Source organism: Lepidochelys kempii, chromosome 3 (assembly GCF_965140265.1).
Source record: "Lepidochelys kempii isolate rLepKem1 chromosome 3, rLepKem1.hap2, whole genome shotgun sequence".
NCBI lineage: Eukaryota > Metazoa > Chordata > Testudines > Cheloniidae > Lepidochelys > Lepidochelys kempii.
The window spans coordinates 166,376,488-166,394,368 of NC_133258.1; the positions used below are offsets into that span (position 1 = coordinate 166,376,488).

Here is a 17,881-nt window from a genome sequence, read left to right on the forward strand (position 1 = left end):
GGGGTATCTATCGCTCGGAGTATCGCTCTCACACGCCCGCCGAGGCGTGCGGAGGAAGGGAGCTCTGGCCTCCCCCCGCCTGGCTGTGCTCCGTAGCCCCTCTCGCTTCCCCACGCAGCCACCCTTGCGGTTTCGCAGCTAGTTCCCTCCTAAGTTTCAAAGGGCGCCACGTGACTTCCATGAAATTGACAAGCGAGAGCTGCCGCCGCCGTGAGTGCGGGACTCCCAGGCTCTGCCTCCCGGAGGCTGCGGCGGCGGCCGGATCCGGGCAGAGGGGGCGGCTCCTCCCCGGGGGCTGGGGAAGCACAGAGAGCGTGCGAGCCGCTGCAGCCAGGTGCTGGCTGCCGGGATGCCCCGGGCCGGAGTTTCCCCCTAGCGAGGCTGGGGACAGGAGTGCGCTGGCAGGGGCCGGGGTGCGGGGAGCGTGGCTGCTCTTTGGGCTCCCGCCGCGGCCCTGGCCGCTCAGCAGCTCCCGGGATGTCGCACGGTGTCCCGGCTTCGGGCAGCGTTCTGCAGAGAAGCGCCTCTTCCGATGGGAATCAGCCGCAGGTACCGGGCAGGGGAAGGGGAGGATGAAGGGTGCAGGGCAGCGGCAGCGGTAGTCAGGGTCCGAGTGGCACAGCAGCCGGGGCTTGGGGCGGGACACCAGCCGGGCAGGAGCAGGCTGTGGAGAAGCACTGGAGGGCGTGGGCCGGGATGTCAGAGCAGCCTTTCCCTGCTCTCATCCCATTGCCCCTGTACAAAGGTGGCTGAAGCCCCTTGTGTGCGCCGAGTGCTTTTCTTCAATTTGGCACCGACTTGCCTCTGGTCCTCTCTCTCTCTCTTAATTTGAGCAATTGTTGCTTATTCTTTATGGACTCCCTGCAAATCACATCACAGGAGGAAATGTTTTCCTCACTACCATAGGTGGCATCCTTCACCCCCACGTTTCTGAGGCTGTAGATCCGGGGTCCAGCATGGGGATCACTTTTGACAGGACCATGTCCTGATCTATGGCACAGCTGGAACTGGGTCCCAAATACATAACGCTGAGTCCCCTATAACATAGTGACCACAGTCAGGTGGGAGGTGCAGGCAAAGAAGGCTTTTCTCCTCTTCTTGGCAGGGCAGATTCACAGGATGGCAGCCAGGATCAGGATGTACAGGTAGGAGACAGGATGATCAGAACTGTAGGGCTGCCAGTTTTAGCTGGACATATTCCTGGAGGTTTCATCACATGACATAACCTTTAATTCCTGGAGATTCCAGGACAATCCTGGCGAGTTGGCAACCCTAAGAGAAATGGCTGCTTCCCTGCTTCCCAAGATGAAGAGCAGCATCTCATTGATGTTGGTATTGGTTGTCCTGAGCTTGTCTTGGGACACTAACTCCTGCCTGGAGATGCCTGTGCTGTAATCTCTAAGCCCCTAGGGAAGATGCAGAACAGAGCAAGATGCCCTCTTTCCATGGATCTGTAATTACCATGGGCGCTCCTCTTGCCCACTGTAGCCCTTTCTTTCATGAAACCACACACAGACATATGTCTCTCCTGAGCATGTCTGACACATGGGGTGGAATTCATCACTGGTGCGACTCCACAGTGTTACCTCAGAGATTAGTTCAGTTCACGGACTTTATCATAAATCTTCCTTGTAAGAGAGGAAACAGTGGTTAACTTGACGTACTTTGGAGTAAACATTGCTAGGAGCAACAGCAGCCACCGCTGCCAGCAGCCTTAACACTGTCATTGACATGCTGGGATGAACTCTGTGTCTTCTTTCTAAACCAACATGAAAGGCAATTGATCATGTCCTGTTACAGAGCTGTAGGGAAATACTTGCAGCATGCATGGGGAACTCCTCCCCCTGCTCTCCAATCCCTGCTCACTCTTCTGCAGAATTTGCTGCAGCTTGGTGATGAATGTTCTTTCTCTGGACAATAAAAATCTTATTGTCTTCTAAGTCGAATGTGACTTAGATCTGCAGACAACTGTTGCTGGGCATTGTTAGCTACCAGGAAGGCTTGTTTACTCGATTCCTTTAATGTATATAAAATTCTGCTCTAGCCTGAGAGGAAGCAAATGAAATTTCAGACCACATGGAGAATTTTTCAGGTATGCAAGGGAGGGTTAATCATTGGATTTATAATGAAAAGCCTCCTGAAGCCTCCACAAACCATGATCAAGACTCCATAATGAAAACAGAAAGTTATTTTCTAGGTTGTGAGTGGATTTTGTGTGTGAACAATACACGAAAACATTAATCCAAAACAGGATCTCTTAGTAAGATATTTTGTATAGGAGATTTTCCTTTCTAAAAAGCTAAAACATCTGTGATGGTGTAAATTTCAAAGATACTGTGGCATGTGTATTATATGCTATTTATGTAATCAACAAGGTTGTTTCTGGAAGACCACATGGTCTACTGGATTAAATGGACATAAACGCTATTATTCTGATTGGTAGAGTTAGGGCAAGATACAGGCAGGGGTACTGGAATAATTTTTATAGTGGGGGTGCTGAAAGTGGAAAGAATGAATTTGGTTGTTATTACTACTTCAAGCCAGGGGGTGCTGCTACACCTTCAGCACCCCTAGTTCTAGCCCCTTGGATGCAGGGTACCGCAGAATCAGGCCTCTCTATTTTTTAGTCCTGGTTGTGCCATTGACTTGCTCAACAACCCCAGCTCCCACGGATGTCAATAGGAGCTACAAATACTCAGCACTTTTGAAAATCTCCATGCCTCATTTTCCCTGTCTGTGTAATGGAGATAATGCTACTTACTGACCTTTGCAAAGTGCTTTAAGATGTGTGGATGGAGAGGATTATGTAAGAATGAAATATTATTATTATGAAGCACACCAGATTGTTTGCTTATTTTCACTAAAAGTTATTTCCTTGCTTTTTGAATCTCAGTGCACTTTTTAAAAAAACAGCAACAAGATGTGTTTGGTTTGGTTTTTCAGAGTCCTGAAGAGGATGATAGGAAGATAAGACGGAGAGAAAAAAACAGAGTCGCTGCCCAAAGAAGCCGGAAGAAACAAACGCAGAAAGCAGACAAACTCCATGAGGTGAATGGGTACTTCATATGTTGCTGTTGTCTTTTGAGCGTTGTGTGCGGAATTTAACCATACTATGCATTTCTTAAACAGGGATATGAAATGATTTTTGTACTAATCCAGCATGAGGAAGTATGGGTTTGGTGTAAAAACATATGAATTACCATACTGGACCATGCTGGTGAGCTGTCTAGTCCAATATTTTGCCTACATTGAAACATCTGGAACTTGCCAACAGTGTTAGATCTTTATACTGAACAATTAAGGAATAAGCTTCCCATAGGGGAAGCTTCTCCTAACTCCAATAAGTCACTGAAGTATGAGGGTTTAGACAGTTTATATATATTTTATCCTATCTTAAACTGTGGATGTTTCCATTGTGCATATAAATGTCTGATCCTTTTTGAAATCCTATTAACAAGCCCTCAGCATCAATAATATAATATGGTAGTCCTATTGTCTGTTCAGTTGTAACTCTAACAGGGCAGGCATGTCTCTTTTCAGTGTTTGTACAGCAGCCAGTACAATGGGGCTTCCGGCTCGACTGGGGCTTTGGGCACCACCATACTATAAATATTTACTACTATGCTACTAATGCCTTTATGTAAGTGATGCAGCTTCAGGGCCCAGTTCAGCACAGAATTATCTCTATCTTCTACATTGTGAAAATAAAATTTATCCACAGAAGACAATTTTTCATGTCTTTTGTTCTTGCAAAACACTGTGAAGTGCAGGAAATACTTGTACTAGGGTCACCATACCTGGGTTCCACGATACCAACTTCTAGAGATGAAATGCCAAATTTCTGAGCTTTTCTTCCCCTGGTGTCTACTACAGAATGCCTCCAAACTCTTCAATAATTCAGTTCAGTTAATTCATTCCCAGAGGCAGTCTCTGCTCAGGTAAGAAGCAGGACTGGAATAACAGGAGTGTGGGTCAGGATTGATGTGGGTGCAATGGCAGAGCTGTGTTTAGAAACCAACATCGAACCTACCTGCATATTTGATTCTTCATAGTGCTCTTGTGAGCATTAAATTCAAACACATTTTAAAGGGGGAACAATAAAGATAACTTCAGAGGGAAACAGTTTGTTACACTTGCTGGATTGTGGGATATTTGCATTTTCAGATAGGAAAATATGATGAATGATTATTTTCTTGCAATATAAGCACACTGGTCATGGTGGTTGGACAGCCTGTGTTGATCTAGATATGAACTTCTGTGGAAGTTAACCCTGCTAACACACATTCAGTTGAAAGTGAAAACCAGAGAATAACTGCAGTTGCACTGAAACAGTGATCCCACAGCCTTTTCATGCTGATCAATATCATCTCACTGTATTCCCTCATCCGTCTGTTGTCTCTTGTCTTATATTTAGATTGTAAGCTCTTTGGGGTAGGGACTGTGTTATTGTTCTGTGTCTGTACAGCACCTAGCATAGAGGGGGTACTGGTCCACGAGTGGAACTCCTAGGTGCTACACTAATACAAATAATAATAATAATAAATTAATAATAATACCCCTCTCCCCCAGCATATATACCAGTTCAGTTTATATTACAAGGTCTCTAGCAAGTTAGTCAAGTCCCAGAAGAGCGGCAGGTGACAGCAGAAAATGAGGGGCTCACAGATGTTTTCCAATTTTGTAATCATTATTTTATGTAGTAGATAATGTAGAAAGAAAGTAGTGCTTAGTTTCGTTCTGAAACATAAATGCAGAATGTAGAGCTGAGTTAGCTGCTCTCAGGGCCAGACTTTGGGGTCAGTAGCTTTCATGGCATTACATGGCCAATCTGGGCTTCGCAGCCACACAAGTCATTGTACACCTGAAAGGGAAGAAACTCCAGGCACAGATTTAGCACTTTGGCAGTTGCCCAACTACTCACGTTTCCCAAAGCAGACCAAGACTCTGCCCAGTCTAACTTAGGTACTTTTCATTTTTTTAGGCAATACAAAACTGCCTTTTGCAGCCTGCAGAGGATGGTGTGGAACTCCTAAACCACCCCATCCCTTCAACCAGTGCAGAGGATATGGTTGGGGAAAGAAGCTGGGTATCCTGGTCACAGCCCACACTCCTGAAATCCCTGGTTCCCAGAATGGTCCCTTTGGGCCATTGCCAGCAAGCACAACCTAGAGCACCCTTAGGCTACAACAGTTTGTGATGGGAGAACTAGAACAAAATAGATTAGCCCAGGATCAGGAGAATGCAAAAGTGGCTAAATGCTAGCTTTGCAGTCCCCTCCTGAGTGGGACTACATGCTTCGTGGCCACAGCTCAGGATCTGGGCCCACAACAGTAGCTCAGTAAGAACATGGATAGTAACAGTTGTATTGTAACGAACATCTGTATTTATTAGGCTAGTTCAGTATTTTGATTCTTACATTAGATTTCAAAACATTAAATAAGCAGAAATAACAATTTATTCTGCTATCGTTTGATTAAAAAAGGTGAAGGCACCGAAAGGAATGTTTTTATTAGCAGTGGGCTTCCTTTTTTCATTCCAGGAATATGAGTGCCTTGAACAAGAAAATACCTCCCTGAAAAGAGAGATTGGGAAGCTAACAGATGAGATGAAACACCTGAGCGAGGTGTTGAAGGACCATGAAAAGATCTGCCCTTTATTGCACTGCTCCATGAATTTTGTGACCATACCCAGGCCTGATGCCCTCACCAGTTGCCTGCCAAGATGAGAGCTCCTCCTTATTGCCTTTAAATGCTGGTTATTGTTGCACGTAAATAGGAGAGATTTAAAGATCCAGCTTCTTTTTTTTTCACCACAATGCAGGTATATCCTCCCTTTTGCAGAGGGATGGACTTGATCTAATAGGCCTTTACGTCTCTAAATCCTCTGAATATCAAAAAGGTCAGTGTGGGAAGAACAAGACTGAGCTACAATTTATTTCCTAGAACCTGTAATACACTGTTTCATGTTCATAAATGGCAAAATATGATACAATCTGCTTTTACAGGATGGAAACTCTGGAGAAAAATAGCAGTCTAGGCTAGGATATGATTTACCCCACACTATGCCAGCTATTATTTCTGAGTTGTTAGGTTGTCATCCATAGTTCTTATATATATAATATCCTGGCTGCTCATTTTTTGTTTACACTCGGGTTTGGCTAATAAAATCAATGTGCTCTTTTTCTCTTTATGGTGTCTCCCACCTTCTTCGATATCCAATGCCTTTTGAACACCTTTACATTTGCTCATTTGTCAAATCCAAAGTCTAATGCTAATCTCCCTGCTTTCAGTGTGCCTTATTATTTGCTTATCACCAGCTTCAGGATGTTTGAAAAGCTTTATTGGCTTCCCTTCTGAAGGTTGTGTAACAACTGAGTGTAGATCATCTTCACTTCCCTAATCACCAATCCTCAAACCATCAATCCTCAAAGAGTTTTATTCCCATTCTTGCATGACGTGTGTGCCCACTTTCCAGGGAGTAAATGTAGAACAGGCAGTTTGGGGTCCAGTTTCATCCCAAGAGCAAAGCCACTGTAGCCAGTGGAATTCTACCAGGGGGAATTCCCTTTGGGTTTTTTTTGTTTTGTGGTTTGTTTGTATGTTTTGTAATTTACTAGTTGCCCTTTTCCACATTATCCATTACACATCTAGGGCTAGATTCACCAGGGTGACTTTTAGGTGCCTAACTGCCACGTTAGATGCCTAAGCCCAACATTTAGGTGTCACTAGCATTCACCATATCCCCAAGGTGCCTACATTTTGGCAACAGGTGTGCACAGCTGCCTCAATCCTGCCCCCATCCAGTGTTTAACTTTCACCTAAGCCCCAGCATGATGGATCAACTAGGCATTCCCCTGTCTATGTTGCCTTTGGGGCCTGATCCCATAGGTGTACTGATAGCATGCCTAAACCTGCACAAAAGATGCCAGCGGAGATGGTGGTGGTTTCCCCCTTTTGCCCAATAGCCCAGTGGTTAGAGCACTCACCCAGGATGTTGGAGACCTAGGTTCAAATCACTGCTGTACTGCCTCCTGTCTCCACAGGGAAGTTGGTGGTATGGTCGGTAGATAAAAGCATGGCTGCAGGATGGAGACCTGCCTGACTTTTCAGCCGCTGAACAACCAGCTGGCTGCAATGTGAGCCTCCTTCCAGCAGGGGATCCCTTGTACTGTCTGACCAGAATTACAGGTATCTAGGACAGGGCACTGCTTGGAAGGGAGTTGGCTGCTGAGGAGTAAGAGGCCTAGAGCTGAAGCTGCCTGATGCCCAGGTTTTCCCAGACGTGACCTTTTTTTTGGTAGCCCACCCTCCATCCGGGCACATTTTTCAAATAAGAGGCAATGTCCAGGATTTTTCATTGCGGAGCAGACATCGCTGCTCAGAGAGAGCCATCTCCACTCCCCGATTGGTCCCTCCCCTGCATCCACAGATGCCAGATCCTGCCTTCCCTAGCCCAGCCTGCCAGGTAAGTGGAGCCGCCAAGCGGCTCTCGGCCAGGCCACCTGCCCCACCGCGGGGCTTCAGAGCCTGTCTGGGAGGGGTGACAGGGCCAGGCTTTGGTTCCCTGCCCTACAGAGGGGGGAGGCGCTGATTGACAGGCTGGTGCTGCTCTCAGGCCTGGGCAGCCTCCCTGCCACTGTGATAGGGAGCATGACACTGCTCCCCACCTCGACAGTGAGACCTCAGGTACCCCCTCTAACACTTCCCAGGTACTCCTCCCAGTACACACACACCCCTCCAGCACCCCCAAATACCCACTCCCAGTACACATGCACTCCCCATATACCCCTTCCATCACCCCACAAATACCTCCTCCTAGAACACACACCCCTCCAGCAGCCACAAATACCCCCTCCCTGTACACACACCTCTCCAGCACCCTCCCACACGCCCTCCCAGTACACATACATGTCTCCAGCACCCCCAAATACCCCCTTCTAGTATACACACCCCTCCAACACTCCAAAATACCCCCTTCAGCACCCCCAAATACCCCCTCCCAGTACACATAAACCCCTCCAACATTCCCAAATCCCCTTCCCAGTACACGCACCCCTCCAGCACTCCCAAATACCCTCTCCAGCATCCCCAAATCCCCCTCCCAGTAAACATACCCCTCCAGCACCTCCAAATACCCCCTCCCAGTACACACACACTCCATCCAGCACCCCAAATCCCCCTCCAGCTCCTCCTTTCCCTCCCTACCCCCCAACAGTGTCCTCTAGTTGGGAACTTGAAATATGGTAACCCTATGCCCAGGTAAAGCCCCCATCCCCACTCTTGCTCCCCAGCAACACTAGCTTGTGTTCAGCAATCATCCAGAATCAAATTAGCAGGAACTCTGATTTTAAAAGCCAAATTAAAGAGTCAGGCCAGGGATCTTGCTCAGCCACACACACCAAAATAGATCAAGGCATCATTTATTGAATTGTTTCTGCTAATTTGAATAACAATTAAGTAGTAATGGCTGCTTCATTGTTTCTCTTTGATACACTGTCAAAAAAGCAGAGATGTTTATAAAAGGACATTATAATTGAACATTGTAGGCTTCCCTTTGGCATTTATTTACTATGGAATCCAGAAATAGAATAATAGACTCATATAAATGAAGGGCTGGAAGGGACCTCAACAGGTCATCCACAGCACCCCATGTGCTGAAGCACGGCCAAGTATACTTAGACTGTCCCTGACAGGTGTTTGTCCAAACTGTTCTTAAAAACCTCCAGTGATGGGGATTCCACAATCTCCTTGGAACTATTATGTTCATTATGTAAAGACCAAAAGGCACAATAAGTGGCAGACAAAATGGATTATTTTTCCAGCTCTGTCACCAAAAGTGTGTATGATATTGTTGACATTGATGTTGATGCATCATCCTCATATTTAATAATAGAATGGCAACTTACCAAACTTTTTGGTGCCCAATATTCAAAGGCCTTTGGGCATCTTAAAAATAATTAGTTAAAATGAACAACATTCCACAAATAAATTCAACATTGCTGTCTGTTTATAGTTAGTTTGACGTTTGAGTCCACACCTGGCAAGAACGGAGCTGAGCTAATAAAGCAAAGTCTCACATGGGATAAATAAAAAGATCGACATTGGGGCTACACTGATTACAAAAACCGAATGAATTGTTCAGGAGGTATAGGTTTGTAATGTATTTAAAAATAGAAATTTATTCTAGAGGCTGGGATAATTGTATTGTTACAATAGAACAAGAAAGAAGAACACAAAGGAAAAGGTTCCTTTGTAAACTAAGCAACAAAAATATCTTGATCAAATCCAAACCTCCCCCTTTGGAGCAGACTAACTCACCATTGCAATATATATTCTAGATCTGTGTATGTGCTAAAATGTCCTGTCCTAGCTAGTCACGTCCTAGCTTTAGAAAACTTCCAAAATACTTTATTTGTTCCCTGTGAATCTGAGTTATTTTGTTTTCTGATGTACAGTATATGTGAGGGATGTGTAGTAAGTGGGAGCTGTGTTATCTTCAGTTGTATGGCATATATGAGGGTTACCATGTAGTCATAGCCTTGTTGTATATGGATGTACAATACATGTGAGGGTTGCCATGTGAGTTTGATTGTGGTTTTCAAATGCACAGTGAAGTTTGCCATCTGTCCAGATTTGGCTATTATGGTCGTGAGTCTTATGTTCTGTTTATCACAATGAAGAAGCAAAATGCATGATGATCAAGTCTACCAAAGTTAAAAAACATGCTATCAATTAACCAATTGGGCCCAATCCAGCGCAGTCTTTCTATTAATTTTGGTGATGTCCAGAATGACTGAAGTTTCTCTCAAAACCAATTTTAGCCTTAAAAGGTGAAAAATCAACAGAAAATAGTAGTCAAGCCCTCTGAAACCTTTAATTTGATAATAATAGATGCTGACTCTGTACCTTGAGCTAGACATTTAAAGAGAAAAAAGGAAACGACTTCTTCCACTGATCTTCTATATGTATATTTATGAATATTTACAACCTTCTAGATGCGATTTCAGTGCAGCTTCTTGTTGACTGCTCCAGAAGGTGATGGGGGCATATAATGGATCAGTTTTTATTGTGCAGAATTCAGCAAGGAAAAGTGCTGTGATAGTCACTCTGTATTCCATAATGAACTAGGGTCAGGAGAAATATACTATCAGGGTAGTTTTGCACAGCCATTAAACACCCGCTGCTGGCCTGTGTCAGCTGACTCGGGCTCCCGGGTCTCAGGCTGCAGGGCGGCTGAAGAAGAGCTCTGTGAGGCTTGAAAGCTTGTGTCTCTCACCAACAGAAGTTGGTCCAATAACAAATATTACCTCACTCACCTTGCCTCTCTGAACTGCAGTGTAGACATTCGGGCTCAGGCTGGACCCTGAGCTTTCGTAGCCCATGTGTGGGGAGTGTCCCAGAGCCTGGGCTCAAGGCTGAGCCCATACATCTACACCACAGTTTTACAAACCTGCAGCCTGAGTCAGCTCACTTGGTCAGCCACAAGTGTGTAATTGCTGTGTAGACATACCCTCAGTGGCCTGTGATCTAATTAGCTACATTCTTGAACTCACCCATCCCTGTGATATCGGAGCACTGCCTTCCCCTGCAAAAAGCCCTGTCCTTCAGTCATCTCTGTAGCTTTGTAAAATTGCACCTAGACAGCACTTCCGACTGTGCACAGTTGAAAAGGGGGAGGTGGGGGATGGGGAACACGCATCACTGCTTGTAATGTTTGATGTCCTCGTGAGTACATTTTTTGTAAATCAGAAGGCAGCTATAACATATTCCCCTCAGTGACATTTCTCTGACCTGAACTGCTCCTCTGGGTGAAAATAAAGGAAAACCTTTGAGTCTAGTATAGTATAAACTGTCATGAACAGTAAGAAAAAGAAGGTGGCCCTTCCAGGCTCAGGAGGACATGGCTATATCAATTTACACTCTCTTCATGTTTTCAAAGGTACCGTCATAACCAGGAGCCCTAAGAATATATTTTTGAAAATTAAAACCCGGACTCTGAAGCACAGTGCTGTTGCAGTGGACGGGAGGGGTGGATTCTGTAGCTGTGGAATCTTGGAATCAGGGAGTCTTGCTGTTGATACTCTGCTGTACATAACAATATCCTAGTGTTGCTCCTTTTAATGACTCCTCCCTGTCCTGCCTTGATTGGCTGACCTGGAGCTCCATTTCGACTTCTTTCAGGTAAATGTTTCAAAGACGGCAGGGCTTCTTTTGGGAAAAAGAGCATCCTTAAATCCATCTCTAGCTCTTCTATCTCCCTCCTTCACTCAGACCTTCTATTTGGGTTCAGAGTTTATAATCTTTGTGTTATTCTTGATTCCAAACTTTGCTTCCCCTCTCACCTCTCCTCTTTCAGCAAATTTGCCTCTTCTATCTCTGTAGCTTTGCCTGTGCACACTCTCTTGACTCCCCCTGTGCTGAAATCCTCATGCATGCCATCATCTTCTCGAACCTTGGCTATTGCAATTCCCTTCTTAATGGCTTCCAAAACCCCACCCTGTTCACCCTTCTGCATGTGCAGAATACTGTCTTCACCCTGTCACATATACAAAAAGTCGTAACCACATCACACTCATTCTCCACTGGCTGCATAATCATTTCAGTATCCAGTTCAGAACTGCCCTCTTTATATAAACCCTCCATGGAGCAGCCTGTCCCACCGACTGTCTCTCTCTCTCTCTCTCCTCCCTTCCTTGCTATCTCTCATAGATTAGCACTGGTCTACTCTCTGCTCCTCCTCTAGCCCCTGCTGGTGTGAGAATGTTCTCCTCTGCAGCTGCTATCATCTGGAAAGCCTACCTGTATCTCTCCATTGAATTTCAGATGTAATCTTTTTGCCTCTGCTTGTATCTCTTAATTGCTTTTTGGTCCTATACCTCTGTAACTCTATTACTTTGTCAGTAATTTTGGAACACAGTTATTCTGAAGGACATTATACAAAGTAGAGTTTTATCATCCAGGTTGTACACTGTGATGGCAGGTAAACGTGTGCAGTTGGTGCTTGTCACTTGGGTGTTGAAGGAAGAAGTCTGAGAACTTGCACTTCCACTCAGTGTAGAAATATTTAGAAGTGGCATAACCTTTAGCCTATAAAACCACAATGCTTCCTGTCCAAAGGCAACAACTCTAGTGCACCACGCTTGGGGTTTCCGTTTGTGAATCAGTCTAGAATTTCTTCCTAAGCGCCTCAGTGAAAGTGATGAATAAAGCAAACATAAAAAAATCCCTTCTCTCCTCTTCCCATCAGTGTAGTGGTATCATTCCTGTCACAGGAAGGAAGCATGTCTGATAAGCAGGAGAACTGGTGGGTTTGATTTACTGTTACACAGACTGTTATTCTCTTGAAGGAAGGTTAGCAGATTACTGTATGTATACCCTGTGTTACTGTCATACAGCCGTAGGAGAAACATTTTACAAAACTCTGGAGAATTTACACACACACACAAATTAAGCAGTGTGTACGTGTGTGTGTGTGAGAGAGAGAATTTAGAGTTTAATCCTGTGCAAAGATGTGGGGTTTACATTTACTTCAGTGGAAGAGGGATCAGACCTGTGAATGCTTCAGAAGGGTCCCAGGGCTCCTGCTAACAAACTTCAGGCTAGGTAATATTTAAAGCAAGAATAGTTACAAACTAACTTGGAGTGAGTGCTGCTTAATAGAAAAACCATAGTAAAAGTTAGCCCTTTGATTACCCAGGAATGAGCCGGATACTCATTTGCTCTTTCCCAGATGGTTCCTTATGGAAAAACTTATAGAATTTAATAGGAAAAGTTTTTTCTCGGTAGAATTTTTAAACTATCCTGTAGAATGTAATAGAGAATGGCAGCCCTGCTATAGAGATCTATACATGTAGGTTGCTTTAAACATTGTATAGAAGTGATCTCATTATCTATTGAATTATATAAATTTATTACATTTCTGTAGAACTTCTTGATCTCGTTCCTCTTATATTATACAGGATATTTCCATCAGGATTAGATCTGCCCTATACTGACCTCTCAGCTATCTCTCACTGTGAGGGAACTCTCTCATTTACCTCCATGCCACCCTGACCTGATGTTGTCTAGGTTTTGTCACTGTAAATTTTTATATTCAAAACAGTAGATTCATGAAATGGGCATCAGAGTCCAGAAGTTCTAAAGCTGGAGTCTTAGGAGACTTTCTTGGGAGCAGAAAAGTGCCTGGATTTTTTAATAATAAAAAAATAACATTTTGCAAGGTCTTCATAAATGTATTTGACATAGACTTGCAATGTTTTTTAAACAGCAAGACCACATTAAAAAGACCTGCAAACTACAGTTCTCCCCTCATTGTCCACAGGCTCATTTTGATGGGGGAACTAGGATTGGGGCTGAGGAGTGGGGAGAGGTAGTACCTCTTGTTAAATTAAATCAGTTAGTTTAATCTGTCTAAGGAGAAGACAGAAGAGAGTGGGGATTCTTTTTGTTAACATGGTTATTATTTGAACCATGGTGGAATAAATTACATTCCTTGGTCAGTAAACCTTTCACAGGCAAAACAAAAGCAAACAAACAAACCAAAAAAAGTCACAAGAATTTTGTGAATTTCTCAAACTGTGTTTAGTTGCCTACAGTCAAAATGAACAGTTGTTCTCATTCCACTTGTGGGACATACAGTCTTATAGAGGACTGCAGGCAATTTCCTCAATTTCTCTTATGTCCAGTTCATTGATTAGATGTGTAAACAGGATGCTGTATCTTTAAGAGTAGAAAGCTCTAAAACAGGATTTGATACTAAACAAGAGTCAGTAGTTCCCTTTTAGCTGTTAAAGTTTCATCTTCACTTATAAGAACTGTTTTAGGGGACAGTAATTTCCAAGTGCAATACTGGGTTTGTGGGGTAAAGAATCTCTAGAGATGAATATTCTTTTTCTTTCTTTTTTACAGTAAATGACCATGCTATGTAGTGCTAAAAAATTCCCCATGTGAATTCTGGTCATCCCATGTATTCACTGGGTTCCAGTATGGACTCAGGACTTGCTCTGTCAATGTGTAGAGGAGTTATGCTTCATCACTATGGCCCTACCAAATTCACAGTCCACTTTGGTCAATTTCATGGTCATAGGGTTTAAAAAATCATAAATTTCATGATTTCAGCTATTTCAATCTAAAATTTCACAGTGTTGTAATTGTAGGGATCCTGACCCAAAAAGGAGTCATCGGGGAGGGGAGGCGAGGGAGGTCACAAGATTATTGTAGGGGGGTTTGCAGTATTGCTACTCTTACTTCTGCGCTCTTGCTGATGACGGTGCTGCCTTCAGAGATGTGCAGCTAGAGAGTGGCGGATACTGGCCGGGATCCCAGCTCTGAAGGCAGAGCCGCCACTAGCAGCAGTGCAGGAGTAAGGATGGCATGGTCTGGTATTGCCACCCTTACTTCTGCACTGTGCTGGTGGGGCACTGCCTTCAGAACTGGGCGCCCAGCCAACAGCTGCCACTCTGCGGCTGCCCAGCTCTGAAGGCAGTGCAGAAGTAAGGGTGGCAATACCGTGACCCCCCCTCAAATAACCTTCCAACCCCCTTGCAACTCCTTTTTGGGTCAGGACCCCCAATTTGAGAAACACTGGTCTCACCTGTAAAATCTGTATAGTATAGGATAAAAACACACGAAAGATGAGGTTTCATGAGAGGAGACCAGATTTCATGGTCTGTGACACACTTTTAATGGCTGTGAATTTGGTAGGGCCCTATCCATGCCTATCTAGAGGAGAATTGACCATTAACTGTGTTTGAGAACTTGGCTAACGGCTAAAGTGCAAAAAGTTTGGAGAAGACTTCTTATAGTAATGATAGTGATAGTAGTGATTTTAGGGTATTCATTATTACTCTTTATTATTTTTACAGTACACAAAATGTGGAAAGGTTCTGCTTTACAGACAAATAAAGTATATATAGCACCTGCCTCAAAGAGCATGTAAACTAAGGCCTTGATATTGCAGACTGCTCCATGTAGGCAGACCCCTGCTCCTGCCTGGAGCTCTGTTGACATCAATGGGGCTCAGAACAGGTGTAGGGGTCAGCCCAAATAGAGCAGCTTGAAGGATCAGGACCTAATTATAGACATGATTCAAACAGTAGGATATAAATAAGGGTAATGGAGGATGAGAATCATAATAATAGTTACAAAATGGTTACTTAAGTTTGTTATGGATTTTTGTAGATGACATTTACAGGCACACACACACACACATCATATACATATTTACCATTATGTTAATAAACTAAATAATCAATAATTTTTTCTTTTCTGTAGCTCATATTCTTTCCCTAGTTGTTGAATTTTGCCTGATAATTCTTTTCAATATTTCACTAAATTTACAGCTAAACTAATTTCCATATTCTTCACTGATTGATTTTATCCCACTATTTGTTTCCATTTTTTTTCCATTTTCCAACTTTAAATGGAAAATAACTATAAAATTCCAGGGGACCTGTGTATAGTTCTAGATGAGTTTCCATGTAAGTGATTATTATTTTTTAAATTTCATGTTTGTAGTTTTTATTAGGGTTAGTGAAAATGAGATTTTTATGAAGAAATCTTGTTACTTTAAACAGTTTAATTTTTTCTATTTAAGGTTAGACATAAATGATCTGTGGTGTGTTTGTCATTTTGTTTTGTTAACAAAGTATATCATGCTAGGATGGCACCTCACGTACCCATTCACTAAATTCAGGCTTTTAGTGGCTTTGTTGTATTGTACAGTGTGCTACCAGAAACAGGGACACTGTGCTATTATTAAACACTAAACTGTTTCTTTGATCTCTTAATAAAAATTTCATTAGACAGCCTACTTACCTGTTCCATTAAATAAAGAGTTTCAAACTCTAGGGCTGTAATTCAACTACTGAATTAATATTTTAAAAAATTATCAATTCTGAATCAATATACAACATCTACATTTCTCCTATATCAGTGGTTTTCAACCTTTTTCATTTGCGGACCCTTTAAAATTTTCAAATAGAAGTACAGACCCCTTTGGAAATCTTAGACATAGTCTGTGGACCCCCAGTGGTCCACAGACCACAGGTTGAAAACCACTGCCCTATATCTGTAAATTTTGGTATCATGACAAATAATAATACTTAGCATTTTTAGTATAGAGGTTTATAAAGTTCTGTTTAATTATGTACTGGGGGGCATGGATTCATGTTCAGGTTGCATGCCCCATCAGTACCTGGGCTGGGCCTGGCAGGGAAGCAAATGCTCCAACCAACGGACCGAATTCAGTATGAATCCTGGTCACATGCCATCTGAGGCATGTTGCACATACGCTAAGAAGAATTATGTACTAACTCATCCTTCCAACACCTTTGTGAGGAACATTATTTTGTGTTATTAATCATAAATAAATGCTTACCAAATGGACAATTAAAATTCTTACCCCATTAATTTTTTTTTAGTGTCTATGCCTGAAGTATAAGCTTTATCTATAACTCTTTCCCTTACCCTACATCTGTCTTGTCTGTTTGCATGGTGAGTTTTTTGGAGCAGGTACTGTCTACTATTCTGTGTTAAAAAAGTGCCTAACACAACAGGGCCCCAATTTTGGTTGGTCTCTAGGTACTACCATAATACAAATAATAAATAAATACTTTGATTGTAGTATTAGTAAGGAAAGCATCCTCAAATAACTACTGTACTGGAGCAATTTCAGGGTGATTTCCTAACTTGCAGTGCTTTCCTGGTTTGTCCATGCATTGATCCATTCTTGGAAAATTTCCCTTTCATTATTCATGCTTGTTATGCTATTGTGAAGAAAACCGCAACACCTGAGCTGTAGTCCCTTGTTCTGAAATGGTTAGCCATATGTTTTACTGGTAGATTCTAATAATTCAGTTATGATTTTTAAATCTATCTATCTATCTGATCATTAACATGCCCATCAAATATGTTCCTGTTAGTTTTTCTACTGTGCCATACAATACACAGTCCCTGTTTTTACAGTGGTTAGGTTATCTGAGGTGCGTTATAACAATTCACTATTATTTCATTTTCTTCTTGTTGAAATATTTTCTTAAATACAATGTAATAATATCAGTGCCATATATTTCTAGAACCAAATTCTGTTCTCACAAACCCTGTGCAACATCACTGAAATCCAAGAGGCACTAGTCATCCACACTGATGTCAAAAGACAGACTTTGCACCAGAATGTCTTACGCACAAATATTTCCATATGTATCAAAAATAAGGCTTTGATCCTGTAATATGCAGCATTCAAACTGACTGCTGTGCCCGTGCAAAGCTCCACTGAAGTCAATGTGGCTCTGTGCAGGCACAGCAATCTGTCTGCAGGCTGCTCATTAAAGGATAAGGTCCTACACTGATATCCTCTTGATCCGAGAAATGAGGAGATTTCATTTAGGGGATTCCTTTTTGTTCAGATGGCATCCTACATGATATTTGCTCTTTTTCAAACACTTCTATAGTATGACATATTTTCCTATATATTTTTAAATGGTCCCCATATGATATATAATTTGTCTGTCTTATTTTTTATACTATGCATCACTGTCTCATTATTCAGGTTTCAGAGTAACAGCCGTGTTAGTCTGTATTCGCAAAAAGAAAAGGAGTACTTGTGGCACCTTAGAGACTAACCAATTTATTTGAGCATGAGCTTTCGTGAGCTACAGCTCATTATTGCTTACTAGTGCCAGTAATTCATTCCCTCCAGAAGGCCCAGTTTAAGCCCAAGTAATAAAATACAGATAGAAGAGTATTAGGATTGATGACAATTCATTTAATGAAACTCTTACCAATACTCTCCAGAGTATAGAAAATTGGCAGAATGCTATTAATGGTAAGTTTGGGGCTGCTTTCTGATGTCATTCAATTAACAACTAATGGGCTATTCTCTT

At 42.8% G+C, this 17,881-nt stretch overlaps 1 protein-coding gene across 1 annotated transcript; it reads left to right on the plus strand.

Annotated features, from left to right (window-relative positions):
- The first annotated feature begins 148 nt into the window (after positions 1-148).
- Positions 149-6,194, plus strand: BATF3 (basic leucine zipper ATF-like transcription factor 3). Its single transcript, XM_073335287.1, has 3 exons — positions 149-549; positions 2,944-3,048; positions 5,540-6,194. The coding sequence occupies exons 1-3, from the start codon at positions 478-480 to the stop codon at positions 5,723-5,725; spliced, it is 363 nt and encodes a 120-aa protein (XP_073191388.1). The 5' UTR covers positions 149-477; the 3' UTR covers positions 5,726-6,194.
- Positions 6,195-17,881: the final 11,687 nt, after the last annotated feature.

What these genes read in the sequence shown, in the direction of transcription:
- BATF3 (XM_073335287.1), top strand. Translation starts at nt 478, where the DNA reads ATGTCGCACGGTGTCCCGGCTTCGGGCAGCGTTCTGCAGAGAAGCGCC. An exon ending in CCGATGGGAATCAGCCGCAG is followed by an intron (nt 550 to 2,943) that starts GTACCGGGCAGG and finishes TTGGTTTTTCAG; the next exon opens with AGTCCTGAAGAGGATGATAG. An exon ending in AAGCAGACAAACTCCATGAG is followed by an intron (nt 3,049 to 5,539) that starts GTGAATGGGTAC and finishes TTTTCATTCCAG; the next exon opens with GAATATGAGTGCCTTGAACA.